This window comes from Ornithorhynchus anatinus, chromosome 16 (genome assembly GCF_004115215.2).
Source record: "Ornithorhynchus anatinus isolate Pmale09 chromosome 16, mOrnAna1.pri.v4, whole genome shotgun sequence".
Taxonomy (NCBI): domain Eukaryota; kingdom Metazoa; phylum Chordata; class Mammalia; order Monotremata; family Ornithorhynchidae; genus Ornithorhynchus; species Ornithorhynchus anatinus.
In genome coordinates, this window is record NC_041743.1 from 3,388,168 (window position 1) to 3,406,533 (window position 18,366).

At 59.8% G+C, this 18,366-nt stretch overlaps 1 protein-coding gene across 2 annotated transcripts in view; it reads right to left on the reverse strand.

Moving 5' to 3' along the window:
• Positions 1 to 16,535, reverse strand: part of CD247 (CD247 molecule) — a 48,738-nt gene extending 32,203 nt beyond the window's left edge. The window contains exons 1-2 of one of the 2 annotated variants that reach the window (XM_029080898.2): positions 15,572 to 16,535; positions 11,331 to 11,599 (exon numbers count right to left, since the gene is read on the reverse strand). In XM_029080898.2, coding sequence (XP_028936731.1) covers positions 11,331 to 11,394 — 64 coding nt within the window. In that variant the 5' untranslated portion in view covers positions 11,395 to 11,599; positions 15,572 to 16,535. Of the gene's footprint in view, positions 1 to 11,330; positions 12,038 to 15,571 lie in introns of those variants that run through there. The other variant, XM_029080897.2, reaches the window with a different exon arrangement.
• Between the last annotated feature and the right edge of the window lie 1,831 nt (positions 16,536 to 18,366).

Consider the following 18,366-nt stretch of genomic DNA (forward strand, 5'->3'; position numbering starts at 1 on the left):
TCCAACGTCTGACCAACGTCCGTCCCCGACTCACACAGGGCTCACCGTCTTAAACCCCATTTTACGGATGAGGTAACTGAGGCGCGGAGAAGTCACACAGCGGGCAAGCGGCATAGCCGGAAGGAGAACCCAAGTTCTCCCGATTCCCACGCTCGTGCTCTCTACATTAGGCCACGCTGCCGCTTCTGCCGGGACCGCGGATCTTCGGGCCGAGCCCGCCGGGAAGAGATCTTTCCGGCCCGCCTGCAGGCTCGGCGGACGAGGAGGGGCGCGGTTGGCTCGTCGCTGGGGAACAGCCATCTTAGGTCAGCCGAGACGGCGGCGCTCGCCATTTCAGCCCCCAGGCGGCTCGAAGGCCTCCTCGGAAACCCCAGGTGTCGGCGGAGCCGCCGACCAGCTGCGGGTTTGGCAAAGCAACGCAACCCTCTTTCCTTCCCTCGTGGGAGCCGAAACGTTCCTCCGAACTTCACCCCGACCCTCCGACTCCGGCATCCCCAAAACCCAATCGACTCCTGTCCCGGCCTCGGTTTCCTCCTCTCTAAAATGGAGGCCAGACCCCCGCGGGGACTGACGGAGTGCTTGACCGGGTTCATCGATAGATCCAAGTTGGACACATAGCACCCCTCCCCGCGTCTCTAGCCGGGCCGATTGGGAATATCCATCTCCGGCTGAGACGAAGAAGGGACGGCGATGAGGCATGCATGTGTCCGCGTCCCCCGGAAATCAAGACCAAGCGCGGCCCCGCCGGCTCGTGGAAGGAGCTCGACCGGCCGTCGGGAAAGCTAGCCAACTGCAGCTGAAACGTGGCTCTTGGAATAAATTTCCTTTTTTCCCGGTGCCAGCCCGCAGATTGGCAAACGGGGTGTTTTTACAACCCACCCCCCCTAACCCCGCTGCCCGGGTACCTCACGCCATCCTGGCAGAGCGGGGTGGGGGGAGAGAGGAGGGGATAGTCACGGGCAGACTGGGGTGGGCAGAGACATCCATCGCTCCCCCGGGGTAGGGCGTGCAGGACATTTCTGAGCCGGGAGCCTGGCGAGCCCGCTGAATCTGTTTCTAAAACAGAACCCCCTAGAGAGACCCCTCGGCTGCCCTCTTCCCAGCGTGGTCAGGAGAATCAAGGGCCCGAGAACTGGAAATCGTAAGACGAGGCCTTTGAGCCCTACGGGCTCTCACCCCCGTGAGGAAGCGGTTTCCCCGGGCTCCCTTTGGTCGGGGCCCTGCTACTGCCGGGCGGAGAGGCAGGAAGCCGAGAGGGGATCGGGGTGGTCACCCGGCGGAACTGACCAATAACGTGGTGAGACTGGCTCGTCGCTCCCCTCAACGAGACGAGTGTGGCTGCGGGTAAACCCGGGGCCCAGACCAAAACCCGGAGGAGGGGAAACCCCCGAAAAGGCCTCACCTAATCTCCGCCGAGGGGCTCGGCGGGCAGGGGAGGGGGCGCGGCGGCCAGGAAGGAGGATCCTCTGGGGATCTTTAACCTCGGCGGTCTGTCCGGCCCCCGGAGCCGCCTGCCGGCCCCGCCGGACGACCACGACGCCAGCCCCCGGCGGCCCCGAGGGAGGACACAAACACGAAGCCCGTGGGGGTCTCCGCTTCTCTGCGAAAAGCAGCATGGCACAGTGGATAGAGCCCGGGGCTGGGAGTCAGAGGGTCACGGGTTCTACCCTAGCAATGCCACTTGTCCGCTCTGTGACCTTGGGCAAGTCACTTCACTTCTCTGGGCCTCAGTTACCTCATCTGTGAAATGGGGATTGAGACCGTGAGCCCCATGTGGCACAGGGACCGGGTCCAACCTGGTTTGCTTGAATCCTCCCCAGTTCTTAGTACAGTGCCTGGCACATAGTAAGCACTTAACAAATCCCACAGTTATTATTTTTATTATTCTCCCATTCCCCCATTCCGAGTCCCACGTCGCCGCTCTGCAGATTACAAGGGTGACGTTTACTGCTATATCGTACTCTCCGGAGAGGTTGGTACAGTGCTTTGCACACAGTAAGCGCTCGATAAATGCAAGGGAATGAATGAATGAACGGCCACCTACGGCACTCAACAATCCGGGCACCCCGTCGTTCGCACACGTACCCGCACAGAACCGGGCCGGGGGCACCAGCTGCAAGTCGGACAAAGTCACCCTAAATCAAACCTCTTCCTTTTGGGGCTCAGTCCCTCCCCCAGAACCAGAACCCTAAGGACCCCCAGGGCCACCGACGAACCCGACGGGCCCAGGGCCGAAGGGAACGCCGGCCCGGAGCCATCGAGCCACGCTGGCTCCAAGCGCCCAGGCCGGGGGAGCCCACTGGCACCGAAGACGTGCCTGGTCTTGGCGGGGAGGGGGGGGAAGAGAGGGGGGCCGGGGCGGGCCCCGTGACAGGGGCGGCTCAATCTCCGGGCTCGCCTCTGCTCTCTGAGTTGTTGTTGACACTCATTTCGAGATCGCACAGCGCGTCGGCAGTATTTCTCCGAAGGGCAATCCCCAGGCGGGGGGGAAGGGGGGGAGAGGGGATCCGAGAGCACCCACCGGTTTTTGTCCGGGGGGCAGAGAGGCTGGGGAGGGAAGGGCTCAGTTGGGAAAATCCCCCCCAAACCCCCACGCCTCCGGGTCCCCGGCCCAGCCAGATCTGAGCTGGAAAAGAGTTTTAAACGGGTGAATCGGCCTCCCCGCGGGGAGCCCGGCCTCGCCGCCTCCCCCCTTGGCTCTCGCCTCCCGCCACCGGCCCGTTCCCGTCTCGCTTCCGGCTCTTTCCTTCTTGCCCTCCCCGCCCTGTCCTTCCCTGGCACCTTCCGGGCCCACCTCGGGCACAGGTGGAGTTGGCGACCTCACCTGTCCGGAGCCCACCAGAGCCTGAAGCCGTGGGTCTGCGTTTCCACTGCTGATGAAACCCTGCCCCCGTTGTGGCGGTCAAACCTTCTACTCCCCTTCCTCCCAAGGGATGGAGGAGCAGGAGGGTGGAATAGTGAAGAGTAGTAATAATAGTAGAAAATTTTACCTGTAAAATGGGGTTGAAGACTGTGAGCCCCATGCGGGACAACCTGATTACCTTGTATCCACCCCAGCGCTTAGAACAGTGTTTGGCGCGTAGTAAGAGTTTAACAAATACTATCACTATTATTACTATTGTTAATAAAAGTGGCCCGGTGAAAAGCGGCACTGTGGATAGAGCAAGGACCTCAGAGACAGAAGGGCCTGGGTTTTAATCCACTTGGCCGCCGCGTGACCATGGGCAAATCACTTCGCTCCCCTGGGCCTCAGTTACCTCATTTGGCAAATGGGGATTAAGACTGTGAGCCCAATATGGGACAGGGACTGTGTCCAACCTAATTATCTTGATCTACTCCAGTGGTCAACACAGTGCCTAGCACATGGTATGCACTTAAATACTCCCCTCCCCCCCAAAAAAGAGAGAGAGAGAGAGAGAGAGTTTAGGCTTGGGTGTCAGAAGACCTAGGTTCTAATCCCGGCTCCATCACTTGCCTGCTGTGTGACCTTGAGCAAGTCACTTCCCTTTTCTCTGCCTCAGTTCCCTTCTCTGCAAAATGGGGATTAAGGACTGTGAGCCCCTTGTGGGATAGGGACTGTGTCTAACCTGATTAACTTGTATCTTCCCTAGCCCTCAGTACAGTGCTTGGCACAAAGTGAGTGCTTAACGAGTATCGGCATCGTCATCATTACTATTATCAAAGGTTCAATACTCTATCTTCCCCGGGGGAGACGCTGCAATCCGTCTGCCCCTCGCACTCAGTGCAGAGCTTGGCACCTAGCAAAGGCTTAACAGTCAATCATATTTACTGAACGCTTACTGTGTGCAGAGCACTGGACTAAGCGCTAGGGAGATATATGACGTCGCTTATTCCCGCGGCCGGATCGGAGAGGCTGGTGACGGTAAGCTCCCCGACGGCAGGGGCCGAATCATTCACTTCTATCAGACCCTGCCCAGCGTCTGCTACACAGTCATGGTATTTATAGAATCCCCGTCCCCGGGAAAACACTGCTCGATGCTCTCGGGAAAAGACAAGACGGGCGAGAGACATTTCCTGCCCACAGGGAGTCTGCTGTCTAATGCTCGAGCTCTGTACGGAGCAGGTGCTTGGCCGAAGAAGGGGGCCGACGATTTTCAGGGTTAAACGGGCAGGGAGTCAACCGCGGCTGGCAAGCTGGCCTTCGAGAGCCAAGGCCCGTGGTCCCGGAAAGCTCCGGTGGGCCCGGGCCTCGGCGGTGCCTGGAGGGCAGTGTTGCGGGAGTGGGGGCGGGAGGGGGTCCTGGGATTTTTAGGCAGGGGGGGCTTTCGCCGAAAAGCAGGGAGGGGGGCCCGGTGACCCGGCGAGGTCTCTTCTGGGGCCCCGATTCTGTGATTTCAAAGCAACCCAGGAGAGGGGGCGGGGCTGCAAGGCGCAGGAAGCCGCACCCCTCCCCGTGCCCGCAGTTCCTGCTCCCCTCCCCGGAGCCGGGCGGACCCCGACGCCGAGCCGGGGTGGTGGTGGGGGGGGACCAGATGCCGGTCGTTGGGTTAAAAAAAAAAAAGGAAAACAAAACCAGGTCAGGGCGAGGAGGGGGTTTGGCGGGGGCAAGCGGCGATGGCGAGAAGCCCGTCGTCGGGCAGGGACGGTCTCTATCCGTTGCCGAATTGTACATTTCAAGCGCTCGGGACAGTGCTCTGCACACGGTAAGCGTTCGACAAATACGACTGACTGAATGAATGAAGCCATCTGGGCAGGGGATCCCTTGCGAGGCCCCAAAGGTCCGTACGGGACAGATTCGTGGCAGATGAAAAGCCGCTCGTGCGGTCGCCGGCTTTCAGGAGAAATCCCAGCGGCCGGGGAGGCCTTCGAAGCTCGGCCCCACGGGGCTCAAGGGCATTAGATTGAGCCGGGCTGGCCAGAGTGTTTACCGAAGGACTGCGGGCGGGCTTCCTGATTGGCCCGGATGTCAACCTGATTGACAGCTCCCCGCGGGCCCCGTCTCCAGATGCCACAGGTGCTAGCGGCAGGCAGGAAAGGAGGCTCTTAGTCGCGGCTCCGCCCCCCCCCGCCTGACCTCGGGCAAGTCGCTTCCCTTGGTTTGGGCCGTGGTCTCCCCCTCGGCAATATGGATCACGGGGCCGGGAGGGATCCGGGGAGATCACGTGGCCGTCGGGTGGGACGAAGGCAGACGAGGCCCACTCCTCATTCTAATGTTTTCCCGGGAAGGGGAGTCCGAGAACCGGCTCTCCGAAAGGATCGGTGGGGACGGGGCTGCGTGGAAAAACGTAGCTTCCTCAGGTCCGCCTTGAAAAAACAGAATCTACCGGCACCGATGACATCACCCCCGAGAAGCGGTGTTGCCTAGTGGAAAGAGCACAGGTCCCGGGATCCGGAGACCTGGGTTCTAATCCCGGCTCGCCCATTTGCCCGCCCGTGACTCTGAGCAACTCCCTTCGCTTCTCTGGGCCTCGGTTTTCTCATCTGTAAAATGGGAACGAGGCCCCTCTTCTCCCTTCCACATAGCCCCAGGGGGGTGGGACAGGGACTGTAACCGATCTGACTGCCCTGAGCCGACCCCGGCGCTTAGTTCGCAGTAAGTGCTCAACCGAGACCGCGCTCACTGACGTTCATCCTCCTTAGGAAGTGTCGGCGACCCACGGGTTCCCTCCTACTCCCGCTCAAAATAAAAAAGATGAAATCAAAGGAAGAGGAGCCGTGAGGTCCCTTCGTCGAGGAGCAATGGCGTAGGGGGTCTGGGCCTGAAGGTCAGGGCGTTCTCAGTGTCCAGCAATGCCCGGCACTTTTTCCCCAAACCCAACCGTCACCACGGACCTAATGGCCGGTTCCAAAATCAAGAACCGGCAGATACCCGGTTGCCAAAAGGGCCCAATCCAGTTTGGCTTGGTCTGCCCGACAGTGGAAGAGCCGCCGGCTTCTCGGTCATCGTCGACGATGGATGCGATTGATCCCTGACTGCGTGCAAACACCGTCCTGAACGCTTGGGAGAGTCCAATGCGCGAACTCTGCCCACAACGAGCTTACAGTCGAAAGGGGGACGCGGACATTCATGGAAATAAGTCATTAATGACGATCTGTGGACATATACATTAGTGCTGTGGGATATTATAGATACGTGATCCCCATTAGCTCGGCTCCTTGGCTTCCGACTATTCACTGGATGCCCCCGACCCCAACACTTGTAATTTGGGAGACACAGGGCTACCATCCCTGAGGGCAGCTTTTCAGTAAAGACGTGGGGGGGGATCCATTCGGAACCCCGGAGGGGAGGAGAAGCCCCCGTGGAGAGGCCCAAGGGCAAGCCAACCATTTTGTGGGCTCTCCGCCCGAACCCTCCTCTGTCCCCGGGGCCCTGCCCTACGCCGTCACTGCCTTTTCTTCCCGGGAGCCCCCCTCTGTTGAGGCGGCCAGCCCGAAACACGCTCCCTCCTGTCCATCCTCTCCTCTCTACCAGTAGAGAAACTGAGGCACCGAGGGAGGAAGTGGCCGAGAGCTAAACCCCAGTCTCCGGGGTCCAGGCCCCCGACATCACACATCCTCAGTGCGGTGTACCCTGACAGTTTCCGAACGCTCGCGGCCCCGACGGAGACGAGCGGACCCGATGGGTTTGGGCCAGGGCCAACCCGGGTTGACAGGCAAGAGACCCGGCTCCACCACCGGCCTGCTGGGTGACCTTGGACGGGTCACTTCCCTTCTCTGGCCGGGGTTTCCTTCTCTGTAATGTGGAGATTAGCATCCCCGCCTCTCCCTCGGGAGGACAGAATGAGGCGACGGATGGACGCGGGACACTTTGGAAAAACAACAGCGCTCGACAAAACCCCCGGCATAATTATTCCAGTTGAAAAAATCGGAAGACCTTAGGGAAATCTCCTTTCTTCCTGAGAAAGCAGAAGAGCCTTCAGCAAAACCTGCCTCCAGCCCCTCTTTCCCACATGTGATCTAATCACCATTATCATTGGTATTTATTGAGCACTTAATGTGGCCAGAGCACTTTACTGAGCGTCTGGGAGAGTAAAATATAAAAGAGTTGGCAGACATGTTCCCGGCCCACAACGGGTTTTCGGCTTGGAGAAGCATCGGGACGTGGCGGATAGGGCACAGGCCGGGAGTCGGAAGGACCTGGGTTCTAATCCCGGCTCTACCACTTGTGGGTGACCTTGGGCGGGTCACTTCACTTCTCTGGGCTTCAGTTCCCTCATCTGTAAAATGGGGTTTGAGACCGTGAGCCCTACGAGGGACAGGAACTGTGTCCAACCTGATTATCTTGTAACTGCCCCAGCGCTTGCCGCAATTACTATTATTATTAGAGGGACGACTGTGATATTTAAGTGCTTACTATATGCCAAGCGCTGTACTAAGCACCGAGGCAGATCTGAGATGGCCAGCAAAAGGCTATCGGATTTTTCTGGAAACTTCGGGTCAGACGTTTCCGTATCACTTCCCAGAAATCCCAAGGGGGACCAGAACAGGTGGCCGACAGTATCATCTCCCCCGGACCGAGATAGCAGGTGGGTGGGGGTTCGCGGTCTCCCTGTGAGCGACGTACGTCATCTTGGACCCAAAGCCCAACGCCGTGCCTTCATTTTCAGGCCGCCCTCCGAAAGGCCCCCGATTCCGTTCTGAAAATGAAGACGACTCACCCAGTCTTCCTAGGACGCAGGGGTTGTGTTCTCACGTCCCCCCCCCCGGTCCCCAACAGGAAAACCCGCGCCCTCGTTCGATGCCGCGCTCCACCGTTTCCTCTGACGCCATGTTTATCGGGCTCCCGCCCGAGGGACAGGTAGAAGCCGTGCCCTGGCACGGCCAAATGCCCTTAAGCCCGCGATCCGGCGCCTTCAAAAGGGGTTCACGGTGGGCACCGTGACCTCCCCCATAACGAAAATGAGAAACATCACTGCGGTAGGCGTTGAGCTCACGCTACGTGCCAAGCACTGTACTAAGCCCAGGATCAGGTACAAGATAATCGAGTCAGAAACAGCCCCTCTACCACGCAGAGCTCAGGGTCGAAGTAGGAAGGAGAACAGGGGTTGAATCCCCATTTTACACACAAGGAAACCGAGGCCCAGAGAAGTGAAGAGACTTGCCCATCGTGACCCAGCGGGCTGCTGGCGGAGCCAGGATTGGAACCCGGGTCTTCTGACTCCCAGGGCCGGGCTCCTTCCACTAGGCCCCCACACGGAGCCAGAATTAACGGCCGAGGGCGGGCCGCCCGATAGCCCCGTCTGGGGTCTACTGGGTAGCCTTCCGCCTCTCCGGCTCGCTCTTCGCCTGCGCGGCTATCGCTCGTGACGGGTTTTCGGTCCTGCCACCCTAACAATCTGGTCGGCGGCCGGGATTAGAAAGGCGGCCCTCTCGGAACTCGCCAGGGGCCGGGAGAAGCCCTCACCTCCGGGGCTTTCTCGATTTTCCCAGGAGCTCGTGTCAGTCGGTCAATCATATTTACCGAGCGCTTACTGTGTGCAGGGCACTCTACTAAGTGCCTGGGAAAATGTAATAGAACAGACACATTCCCTGCCCACAGGGAACTTGTAGTCCAGACAGGGAGAGAGACATCGATCTAAATAAATTACAGATATGTCATGGATTCCTTTGGGGTGAAATTCTTGTCAACTAGTTCACATCTCCAAACAGCCTGGTCCCTAAACAGTCTCTTGGCATCATGTCTGAAGATATTTCTGGATCGTTCCCTAAGGATGTCTTTCCCCTAAGCGCTCAATACAGTGCATTGTGACCAAAGGGCGCTCAGTAATTACCGTTCCTCCTCTCCAGAGGGGAGACATTAGAAATCAAACAGAGAATTCGGTTCTGAAACAGACTCGCTCATCAACGGCAACCTACTGACGGCCCTCGGGAGGAGAGGGGTGTTGAAGTCAAAACAGCTGCTAACTGTGGCTGACTCAGAGGGTGAGGACAGGCAGACGGAGCCCATCTAGGCTCCTGAGAGAAAAATCGATGACTGAAGGAAGGAGGGTCTGGTCACTGACCGCGCCTGGAGCAGGACAATTTGGGAAGTCACCCGCTCGCCGACTATTCCGCTCCACCACCCAACGTGGGATTTAGGTCACCCCATCTGGCCGGCCACGGACCCCAACTGGCCTCCCCCTAGTCCGGGAGGGGGACCCACGAGCACAAGATGAGCGGGCGTCCCCGTCTCCCCCGGGGCCTCTCTGCCCGGGGTCCGCCGAACGCCTTCTACGCCCCCGCGGACGGAGTCTCCCGCAGGGCCGTCTGGGTCCCACTGGGCGCGGACGCCCAGGTCGGAGCCTCCTCTGCCAGGAGCGGGGGGCGGTTGTGACCTCTCTCCCTCCCCCCCCGGGTCCCCAACCACCGGGACAGTGGACGGATGGACGAGCTGATTCCGCCAAGGACGCCGCCAGGGCTCCGTCACGGGTGCGCTCGGACCCAAGTCCCTGGCGGAGAAGGGCTGGGACGTGGAGCTGATGAGGGGGGAGGCTGGCTGCCCCCAAAGACCTTCCGCCAAATGTGCCGCCAGACTCCTAGGGCTGGGGCCGCCCGGGGGAGCTCGCCTTTCCTCCATCACCGCTAGAAGATGGCGGCTGCAGCCCCGGCCCCTTTTCCAGGAGACCGTTCTCTGCGCAGGCCCCGGGCGGTGCCCGATCTGGGCAGGCTGACCGGCTGCACTCCCCCGGCGGAGGCTGCCGGCGAGCCTCACGGTTGGTGGTGTGGACGGCGAGTAGATTCAATCCCTGTCCTCCCCACTGCTTACGCTGTGAGCCCCGAAAGGGAAGGGGACCGCGTCCAGCCTGATAAACTGGTATCTACCCCAGTGCTCAGAACGGTGCCTGGTGCAGAGTAAGCATTGAACAAATACCATCAAAATAAGAATTCCCTAGGCATTCCCAGACCTCACTGCTTCTCCATCCCCCACCTTTCCCTGGGGTAGGAGCGAGAGGGAAGGCAGAGGGGAGATAAGGAGCCCCCCCGCAGGCTGGAGGGAGTCCCAGAGCGGAGGGTCTAGGGGAGAGGCGGGCCCGGCCGCCAGGTCTTCCCCCAAATGTCGGCGGGTCAAGTGGCCGAACCCAGGCCCCACCGCCGGGCCGAGAGCCGGGATTTCCTTCTTCCGGCGGGTGGGCTGAGCCGGTCCGCTCCGATCAGAGAGAAACTATGGAGAGCAAAAAGCAGCCGGACAGTCTGTAGGCCCCCGCCTTCGGAAAGGAAGGAGCCGTCAAAGGGAGGGACCCCTTTCTCATCGCCAGCCTGTCCGGGTTCGAGTCTGCGATCCCAGTCAGAAGCAGAGTCCTCCCCAGAGCCGCTCGTGCGGGGAGCGGCTCCGGGCGGGGCCCTGGGCTTCGGTCCCAGTGCCCGATAGGCCGGGCCAGGCCAGGTATCCCTAGGCTTCGGACCCTTGACGGTCCGGTGAACCGGCCCTCAGTCAACCCCACCGCTGCCTCCCCCTTCAGTCATCTGGACCGCCGGCCGGCTGCCCTCCTCCGCGTCCTGTTGGCTCTTTCGGCCCCCTCCCTCCAGAACCGGGCCATGATCGTGGCCCCCGCTGCCCGCAGAGGTGCCCGTTCGACCATTCGAATGCACTGGTGCTCCGAAGTAGGGCTGAGGTGCCCGGCGGCGGGTACCGGGAGTTGCTTTAGGTTCTCCAAGTTCGAAGCCGGCTTCCCCGTGGCTCCCGGGCCATAAAGACGTCTCCCCCGGGGCCCCTGACTTGCCATCCCCGTGGTGAAGGCCCAACTTGAGCCCTAAACCCGACCCCCAGAGAGGAAACCAGGATAGAGAGGGCTTGCCGTCTGTGCCCGGAGAGGGGGCCGCGGGCTCGGCTCCAGCCCCCTCCCCGACCCTCCGCCGGGCAGGACGTCAGACCGGGCACCGGATGCCTTTCCTCTGGGGTGCGGCCCTACGGGGGCGGCAGGACGAGGGCTGGCTCGGGCGGCCTGGACTTGTGTACGGTCCCCTGGGGAAGCCCAGGGGCTGGGAGATGGAGCCGGGATCCCCTCCACGCACACCCCCGAGTCGCCTGGGGCGACACTCTCTGCTGCGCCCTGCCCCACCCTCGTCCCCCGGTGCCCAGCAGCCCCTCTTCTGGACCGGCTTGCCCTCTCGAGGAGGGAGGGGGAGCGAGCGGTCAGAGGCCGCAGAGATGTGAGCCGGGAACGGTGGCTCCGAGGTCCCATTTCTGGGCGTCGGGTGACCCCGTTCCCTTCCTCCCCCGACCCGGCTCCCGTCATCGGCCGTGCCCCCGGCTCCATCACTACAAACATCTCCCCCTCGGCTCGCCGGAGCCAGGACGGGGCGCCAGGGACTGGGGAGACCAGCGGGCTGGCTCGTGCCCTCCTCCCAAGGACCTCCGGAGACGGGCCCGGCCCAGCGGCCGGCCTTACCTGCCCCAGGGAGGCCGGCCTGCAGGGCGGCCACGCCGATGATCCGTTTCCAGGACGCCGTCATCTCTCCCCCGGGGTCGGAGCCGCCGGGGTCGGGGGCCTTGCGAAGGACCTCGCGGGCTCTGTTCTGGCCACCACCGCTGCCTCCTCCTCCTCCTCCTCCTCCTCTCCTCCTCAGGAAGTGTGAGATCTACGAGTCCTCCTTCAGAGCACCTGCCGCCAGTGAGGCTCACAGGCTGCTCTCCTCCTTTCGCTTCACAACCAGGAAGCTTTAGGGGTTTGAGGTTTCTCTTGGTTGGGTTCTTTTTTTTCTTTCTCCTCTCCCCCCCCCCCCTTCTCTCGCTAGCCCTGCTATCGACGGTTCATTTTCCTTTCTCGGGAGGGAGTTTCAGAGGTCCACGGCCCCCCGAGAGAGGCTGGACGCAAGTGGGCCGGCGATGGCACCGGCTAAGCACTGCTGAGTGTCCGTCACTGTGCCGAGCGCTCCAGAGAGTACGAGGGTCCCTCTGGGCCTTCCGCTCTAACGGGGAGGCAGAAACAAGTCGTTTCCAATCAATGCGTGTATTTACTGAGCGGTGCTCGGGTGCACGACACTATGCTAGGCCCTTGGGAGTCATGACCCCGGCCCTCAAGGAACCTCCAGTCTAGACGGGCGAGACGGCCACCGAAATACAACACGGGTAGGAGGCCAGAACAGCGTACAAAGCGGAGTAAGAGCTGGGTGCGAGAGTGGGGGCGAGGCGGGGGTACCCACATAGATGCTCAGGTGGCACGGAAGTGCGGGAGTGGCAGTTGTGGGGTGTGGAGGAGGGGGAGATGAGATAGCGCAAGCCGGAGTAACAACAAGCAGAGGGCAGGAAGCGGCACAAACGCAGCAGGGTGAAGCCGCTCGAACAATAATCGACTGGACTGATCGCCCTGAAGAAACAAAAAGGAGCCCCCTCGTCGCTCGAAGACGCTGCTGCCGGGGGGGTGGGATCTCTATTGCCGGGGGGGGGGGCTGTGCATGGGGGTGTGTGTGTGTGTGTGTGTGTGTGTGTGTGTACACACACAAGGCGGCCGGGCCTCGGCCTCTCCCGGGACCACCGACGGGGATCAGGTTGGGGAAACGCGTTTCTGGGAGACCCCGCCTCTCGCTCTGCTGCGGGGACCCTTCGCTTCTCAGGGCCTCAGTTTCCTTATCTGTAAAACGGGGATTCCAAATCTGGTCTCCCTCCCACTTAAGCCGGGAGCCCCGTGTGGGACGGGGGCCGTGCCTCATCTGATTAGACACCGGATCTCTCTACCCCGGGGCTTACGATAGTGCTTGGCGTATAGTAAGCGCTCAGCGAATGCCGCCACGGAGATTATCACCTGAAAATAAAAAAAACGGACACAAGGGCACCCTAGCCTAAAATCTCGGGGCACTCGAGAAAGCCGGGAGAGTCACGGACACACTACGGGCCTCGGGCCTCATCCAAACCGGAGTCCGTGGGAGCTGAGATGACCAGTTCATTCTTTCCCACCCGAGCCGCTCCCCACGAGCCAGAAGTGCCCCGACAACACCACCGGTCACGTTAACACGTCACCAATCAACTAGTCGTGGGGGACGGCGCCATTAACCCAACGTGTGCTACGCAAAGTAACGGCTGCCCGCAGGGTCTAATCATGGCCTTGGTGAAGCACTTGCCTTGTGCCAGGCACTGTTCTAAACGCTGGGGTAGAAACCAGCTAATCAGGTTGGACACAGTCCACGTCCCCCGTGGGACTCACGGTCGTAATCCTCATTTTACAGATGAGGTCACTGAGGCCAAGGGCAGTTAAGTGACATGTCCAAGGTCACACAGCAGACAAGTGGCAGAGGTGGGACCAGGACCCAGGTCGGACTCCCAGGGGCAGGCTCTATCCACTAGGCCACGCTGCTTCTCTCGTTGCGGAGGGGGAACGGGTCCGCTAATTCCGTTGTATTGTACTCTCTCAGGCGCTCGGTACAGCGCTCTGCGCATAGTAAGCACTTATTAGACACCACTGATTGACTGAAACTCCAAGTTCGGGGCTGGGGAACGCCCTATGAAAAATCCCATCTCCTCCGAGAGGCCTTCCCCGACTAAGCCCACGTTTCCCCCTCTTCCCTCTCCCTTACACTTGGATCTTTACCTTTTAAGCATTTGATATTTAGTGCACCCCCAGCCCCCAGCACTTAAGGACACTTCCATAATTCATTTTCATGTCTGCCTCCCGCTCTAGATGGTAAACGTTTTGTAGCCAGGGGACCTGTCTTCCAACTCTGCTATGCTGTACTCTCCCTGGTGCTCAGAACAGTGCTCCGCACAGTAAGTGCTCAATAAATACCTCCGATCGATTGCTCAATGGTATTTCTGATCACTCACGCTCAAGTTGGCCATGTCTCCTGTGTTCCTTTCCTTTCTTCGCCCGTAAAGGAATTCCCACAGGAGACTGGCAGTCTATCAATCTTATCTATCATCTATCCCTCATGGCGAATTGCGTCCCATATAATTAAAGCTGCTTTTCACTATGGGCCTGTTTTTAAAAGATCATTAAAGGTAAAATTGAGATAAACCCGTCGTGAGAGCGGGCTTTGGATAGGGCACGCATATTTCTATGGAGAACGTAAGCACATTTGGGAGGGCACCTCCAAGGACAGCTTTTCCTGCCAGAACATTTTGGGTTTTTACACTCCCCTGCCCAGAAAAAAACACCACGTTGTCGAACGATGCTAGAGACATTGGCCTGGGGTTAAGGTTGAGGACAACAGCAATCAAAGTCAGGGTGTGTCTTACTCCCTTGGGGCCAAACTTCCAAGCAGGGATTGGGCAGATTGGGAGAGAAGCAAGCAAACTCTTGTCATATAGAGAAATAATCATAATAATAATGATGTTGGTATTTGTTAAGCGCTTACTATGTGCAGAGCACCGTTCTAAGCGCTGGGGGAGATACAGGGTGATCAGGTTGTCCCACATGAGGCTCGCAGTTTTAATCCCCATTTTACAGATGAGGCAACAGGCACAAATAAGTGAAGCGACTTACCCACATCACACAGCTGACAAGTGGCAGAGCCGGGATTCGAACCCATGACCTCTGACTCCCAAGCCCGGGCTCTTTCCACTGAGCCACGCTGCTTCTCTTGGGTAAAGGCTGGGTAAACTCAATAATAATAACTGTGGTATCTGTTAAGCACTTACAAGGTGCCAGGCACTGTATTAAGCGCCGCGGCGGATACAACCACATCAGGTTGGGCACCATTCCCGTTCCACACGGGGCTCACAGACTTAATCCCATTTTACAGATGAGGGAACCGAGGCACAGAGAAGGGAAATGGCTCGCCCGAGGTCACGCAGCAGGTAAGTGGCGGAGCTGGGATTAGAACAGCCAGGTCTTTCGGACTCTCCTCCCCGTGGTCCATCCGCTAGGCCATGCTCCTTCCCTGTACAGATGGAAGCCTTTAATCTTCTATCAGACACCTCTTTGAACGTCCCACTATTACTGGCTGCAGCCAATACTGAACGCCACCCTCCCCGCCGCACCCATCTCCAAGCAACGATCGCCTCCCAAACGCTTAGTACCGTGCCCACAGTAAATGGAATACTTCATGAGGTCGGGCGTGTCTATCGGCACTGCGCTCTCCCAAACGCTTAGCACAGTGTTCTGCCTACAGTGGATTTAAAGCTTCTCGGGAGCGGGCATCACGTCTAACTCTACTGCTCTCCCAAACCCTTCCTAGAGGACCCTGCCCATAGCGAACCGAAAGCTTCTTGAGGTCAGGCGGCGTGTCTAACTCTCTGCTACTCTCCCAAGTGCTTAGCACAGTGCTCTGCATACAGTAAATTGAAGGCTCCTCGAGGGCAGAAATCACGTCTAAGTCGACTCTCCCCAGCATTTAATAGGGCGCTCTTCAGGGCTCGTCCTCTAGACCGTAAGCTCCTGGTAGGCACAGAGTGTGTCTGTTAGACTGTCCTCTCCCAAGCGCTCAGTACAGAGCTCCGCACACAGTAAGTGCTCAATAAATAGGACCGAATGAAAGCTTTCGGTCCAATCCGGTGATTGACCCTCGTCCCAAGCGTCCACCGCGATTCCTGGGAAGTTGGGGGGGGGGGCCTTTATGTTTCGCCACCCATCACCCAAACCACCAAGCCCCCGAAAGCATGAGGCCCAGCGGGCCCAGTCAGGGTGACGAGCGAGCTTTAAAGCCTGGGAGGGGCCGGGCGCTGATGAACACCAATAGGAGGAGGAAAAGCCGGTACCTGCCACGGGCGCCGTCGGTCTCCCCTTCTGCTCTGGGCACACGGGGGTCCGCCGGCTGCGGGGCCTGGAGGTCGGGCTAGCGTTTGGGCTGGGGGTCTGCGGGTGGGGCTAAGGTGTGGCCCGAGGACCTGGAGGAACGGCTGGGGGCAAGAGGGAGGGTCTGGGTTCCAGGCTGGGGGATCTGGGGTCCAGGCGAGGGTCCAAACTAGCATATGAGCTGGTGGAGCCTAGAGGCTGGACTGGGGCCCGAAGGTTCGGGCTGGAGGGCCTGGTTGACAGGCTGGGGGATGCACTGGGGCCTGGAGGCCGGGCTGCGGACCGGGGCACGGGTCCCGGGGGGCCCGGAGGCAGACTAGGATAGGGGTTGGGGCTCCGGGGTCAAGGCTGAGGGCCTGGAGGCCAAGCTAGGGTAGGGACTAGTGGCCGGGGGGTCTGGGGTCAAGGCTGAGGGCTGGAGGCCGGGCTAAGGTAGGAGCCCGGGTCAAGGCCGAGGGCCTGGAGGCCAACCTAGGGTAGAGACTTGGGGCCGGGGGGCCTGGGGTCAAGGCTGAGGGCCCGGAGGCCGGGCTGGGGACCCGGGAGCCGGTCCCGGGGGGCCTGGAGGCCGGGCTGGGGTAGGGTTCGGGGTCCTGGAAGACGGGCTAAGGTAGGAGCAGGAGGTCCCGAGGTCAAGGCTGAGGGCCTGGAGGCCACACTTAGGTAAGGGCCGGGGGGTCTGGGGTCGAGGCTGGGGGCCTGGAGGCCACACTAGGGTAGGAGCCTAGGGCTGAGGGCCTGGAGGTCAGGCTAAGGTAAGGGCCAGGGGTCAAGGTCTGGAGGTCACGCTAAGGTGGGGGGCCTGGGGTCAAGGCTGAGGGCCTGGAGGTCAAGCTAAGGGCCAGAGGTCAGGGCCTGGAGGTGAGGCTAAGGCGGGGGTCGGGGTGAAGGCGGAGGGCGCGGAGGGCGCGGAGGGCCTGGAGGGCGCGGAGGGCCTGGAGGGCCTGGAGGCTCCCGCCCTGCACACGAGCCCACGGTGCGCGAGCCCTCGAGGCCCCTCAGCCGTGGAGGCGTCGGCGCCGAGGCGCGCGCCCCAGGGGGCGGGGCTCGGAGGGACCAGCCGGACGTGACGTCACGGGACCCCGAGGGGGCGGAGGGAGGGAGGGGGGAGAACCGCGCAGGCGCGCGGGGACCCCGTTCCATTAATCGGTCCCCCTTCGTCTCCTCTCCCCTTCATTCATTCATTCATTCATTCATTCAATCAATCATTCATTCATTCATTCGGTCGTATTTACTGAGCGCTTTTCCCAGGGCAGAGCATCGGCCTAAGCGCTCGGGAAAGTACAATAAACAGCAATAAACTGCGACAGTCTCTGCCCTCATGGAGCTTACAGTCTGGGGGTGGGGAATAATAATAATGATGTTGGTATCCGTTAAGCGCTTACTCTGTGTCAAGCACTGTTGTAAGCGCTGGGGGAGATACAAGGCCATCGGGTTGTCCCACGTGGGGCTCCCCGTCTTCATCCCCAGTTTACGGAGGAGGGAACTGAGGCCCAGGGAAGTGAAGTGACTTGTCCGTGGTCACACAGCTGACGGGGGGGCGGAGAGGGGATTAGAACCCACAACCTCCGACTCCCAAGCCCGGCCTCTTTTTACTAAACCACGGACGTGAAGAGAGAGAAATCTGTTCCCGATTTGTCCATTCCAAGCGCTTAGTACAGTGCTCTGCACAGAGTAAGCGCTCAATAGATACTATTGAATGGATGAATAAATTAAATGACTGCTAGGGACATAAGTGGCGGAGGGCTGGGAGGGGGGGAGGCGGGGGAGAGCAAAAGGAGCAAGAAAGGGCGACGCGGAAGAGGAGTGGGAGATGAGGAAAAGTGGGGCGTAGTCAGGGAGGGCCTCTTGGAGGAGATGGGCCTTCAGTGAGGCTTTGAAGGGGAGAGGAATTGGTGGGATTTGAGGAGGGAGGGCTTTCCAGGCCAGAGGCGGGACCTGGGCCGGGGGCCGGGGGTGAGAAAGGCGAGATCGAGGCGAGATGGTTGGAAGAAGTCGTCTCTTCCACCCGCTCGCAGGCCGCCATGCACAGTGAGAAGCCGCGTGGCTCACTGGAAAGAGCCCCGGCTTGGGAGTCAGGGGTGGTGGGTTCTGATCCCCGCTCTGCCACTTATCAGCTGGGTGACTTTAGGCAAGTCACTTCACTTCTCTGTGCCTCAGTGACCTCATCTGGAAAATGGGGATGAGGACCGGGAGCCCCGTGTGGGACAAACTGATTACCTTGTACCTCCCCAGCGCTTAGAACAGTGCTTGGCATACAGTAAGCGCTTAACAAATGCCATCATTATTGAGAGAAAGAGAGAAGGAAGGAGGGAGGGAGCCGCTCTAGAGGGGTGAATTCTAAAGGCCACCCCTTTTCCTCCTCCTCCTTCCTTTGTTGAAGGTCACCTTCCTGCGGTATTAAATTCACTTCTTCAGCCTCTGCCAACCTGCCCCATAAAGCTATTAATGACCAGCTGATCCAAAAAGGTAGCCTACCTTGCCCTCTGGTGGCCAATAACATCGAAAAAGCATCCACTACAGCTTTTTTATAGTATTTGTTAAGCGCCTACTATGTTTCAGACACTCTACAAAGCGCTGGGGTAGATACAAGCTAATCGGGGGAGACACGGTCCTTGCCCCACATTGGGCTCACAGTTTTAATCCCCATTTTCTAAATGAGGGAACCGAGGTTCTGAGAAGTCTTAGTGACTTGTCCAAGGTCACGCAGCAGACAAGTGGCGGGGGCGGGATTAGGTGCTTCCGACTCCCAGGCCCG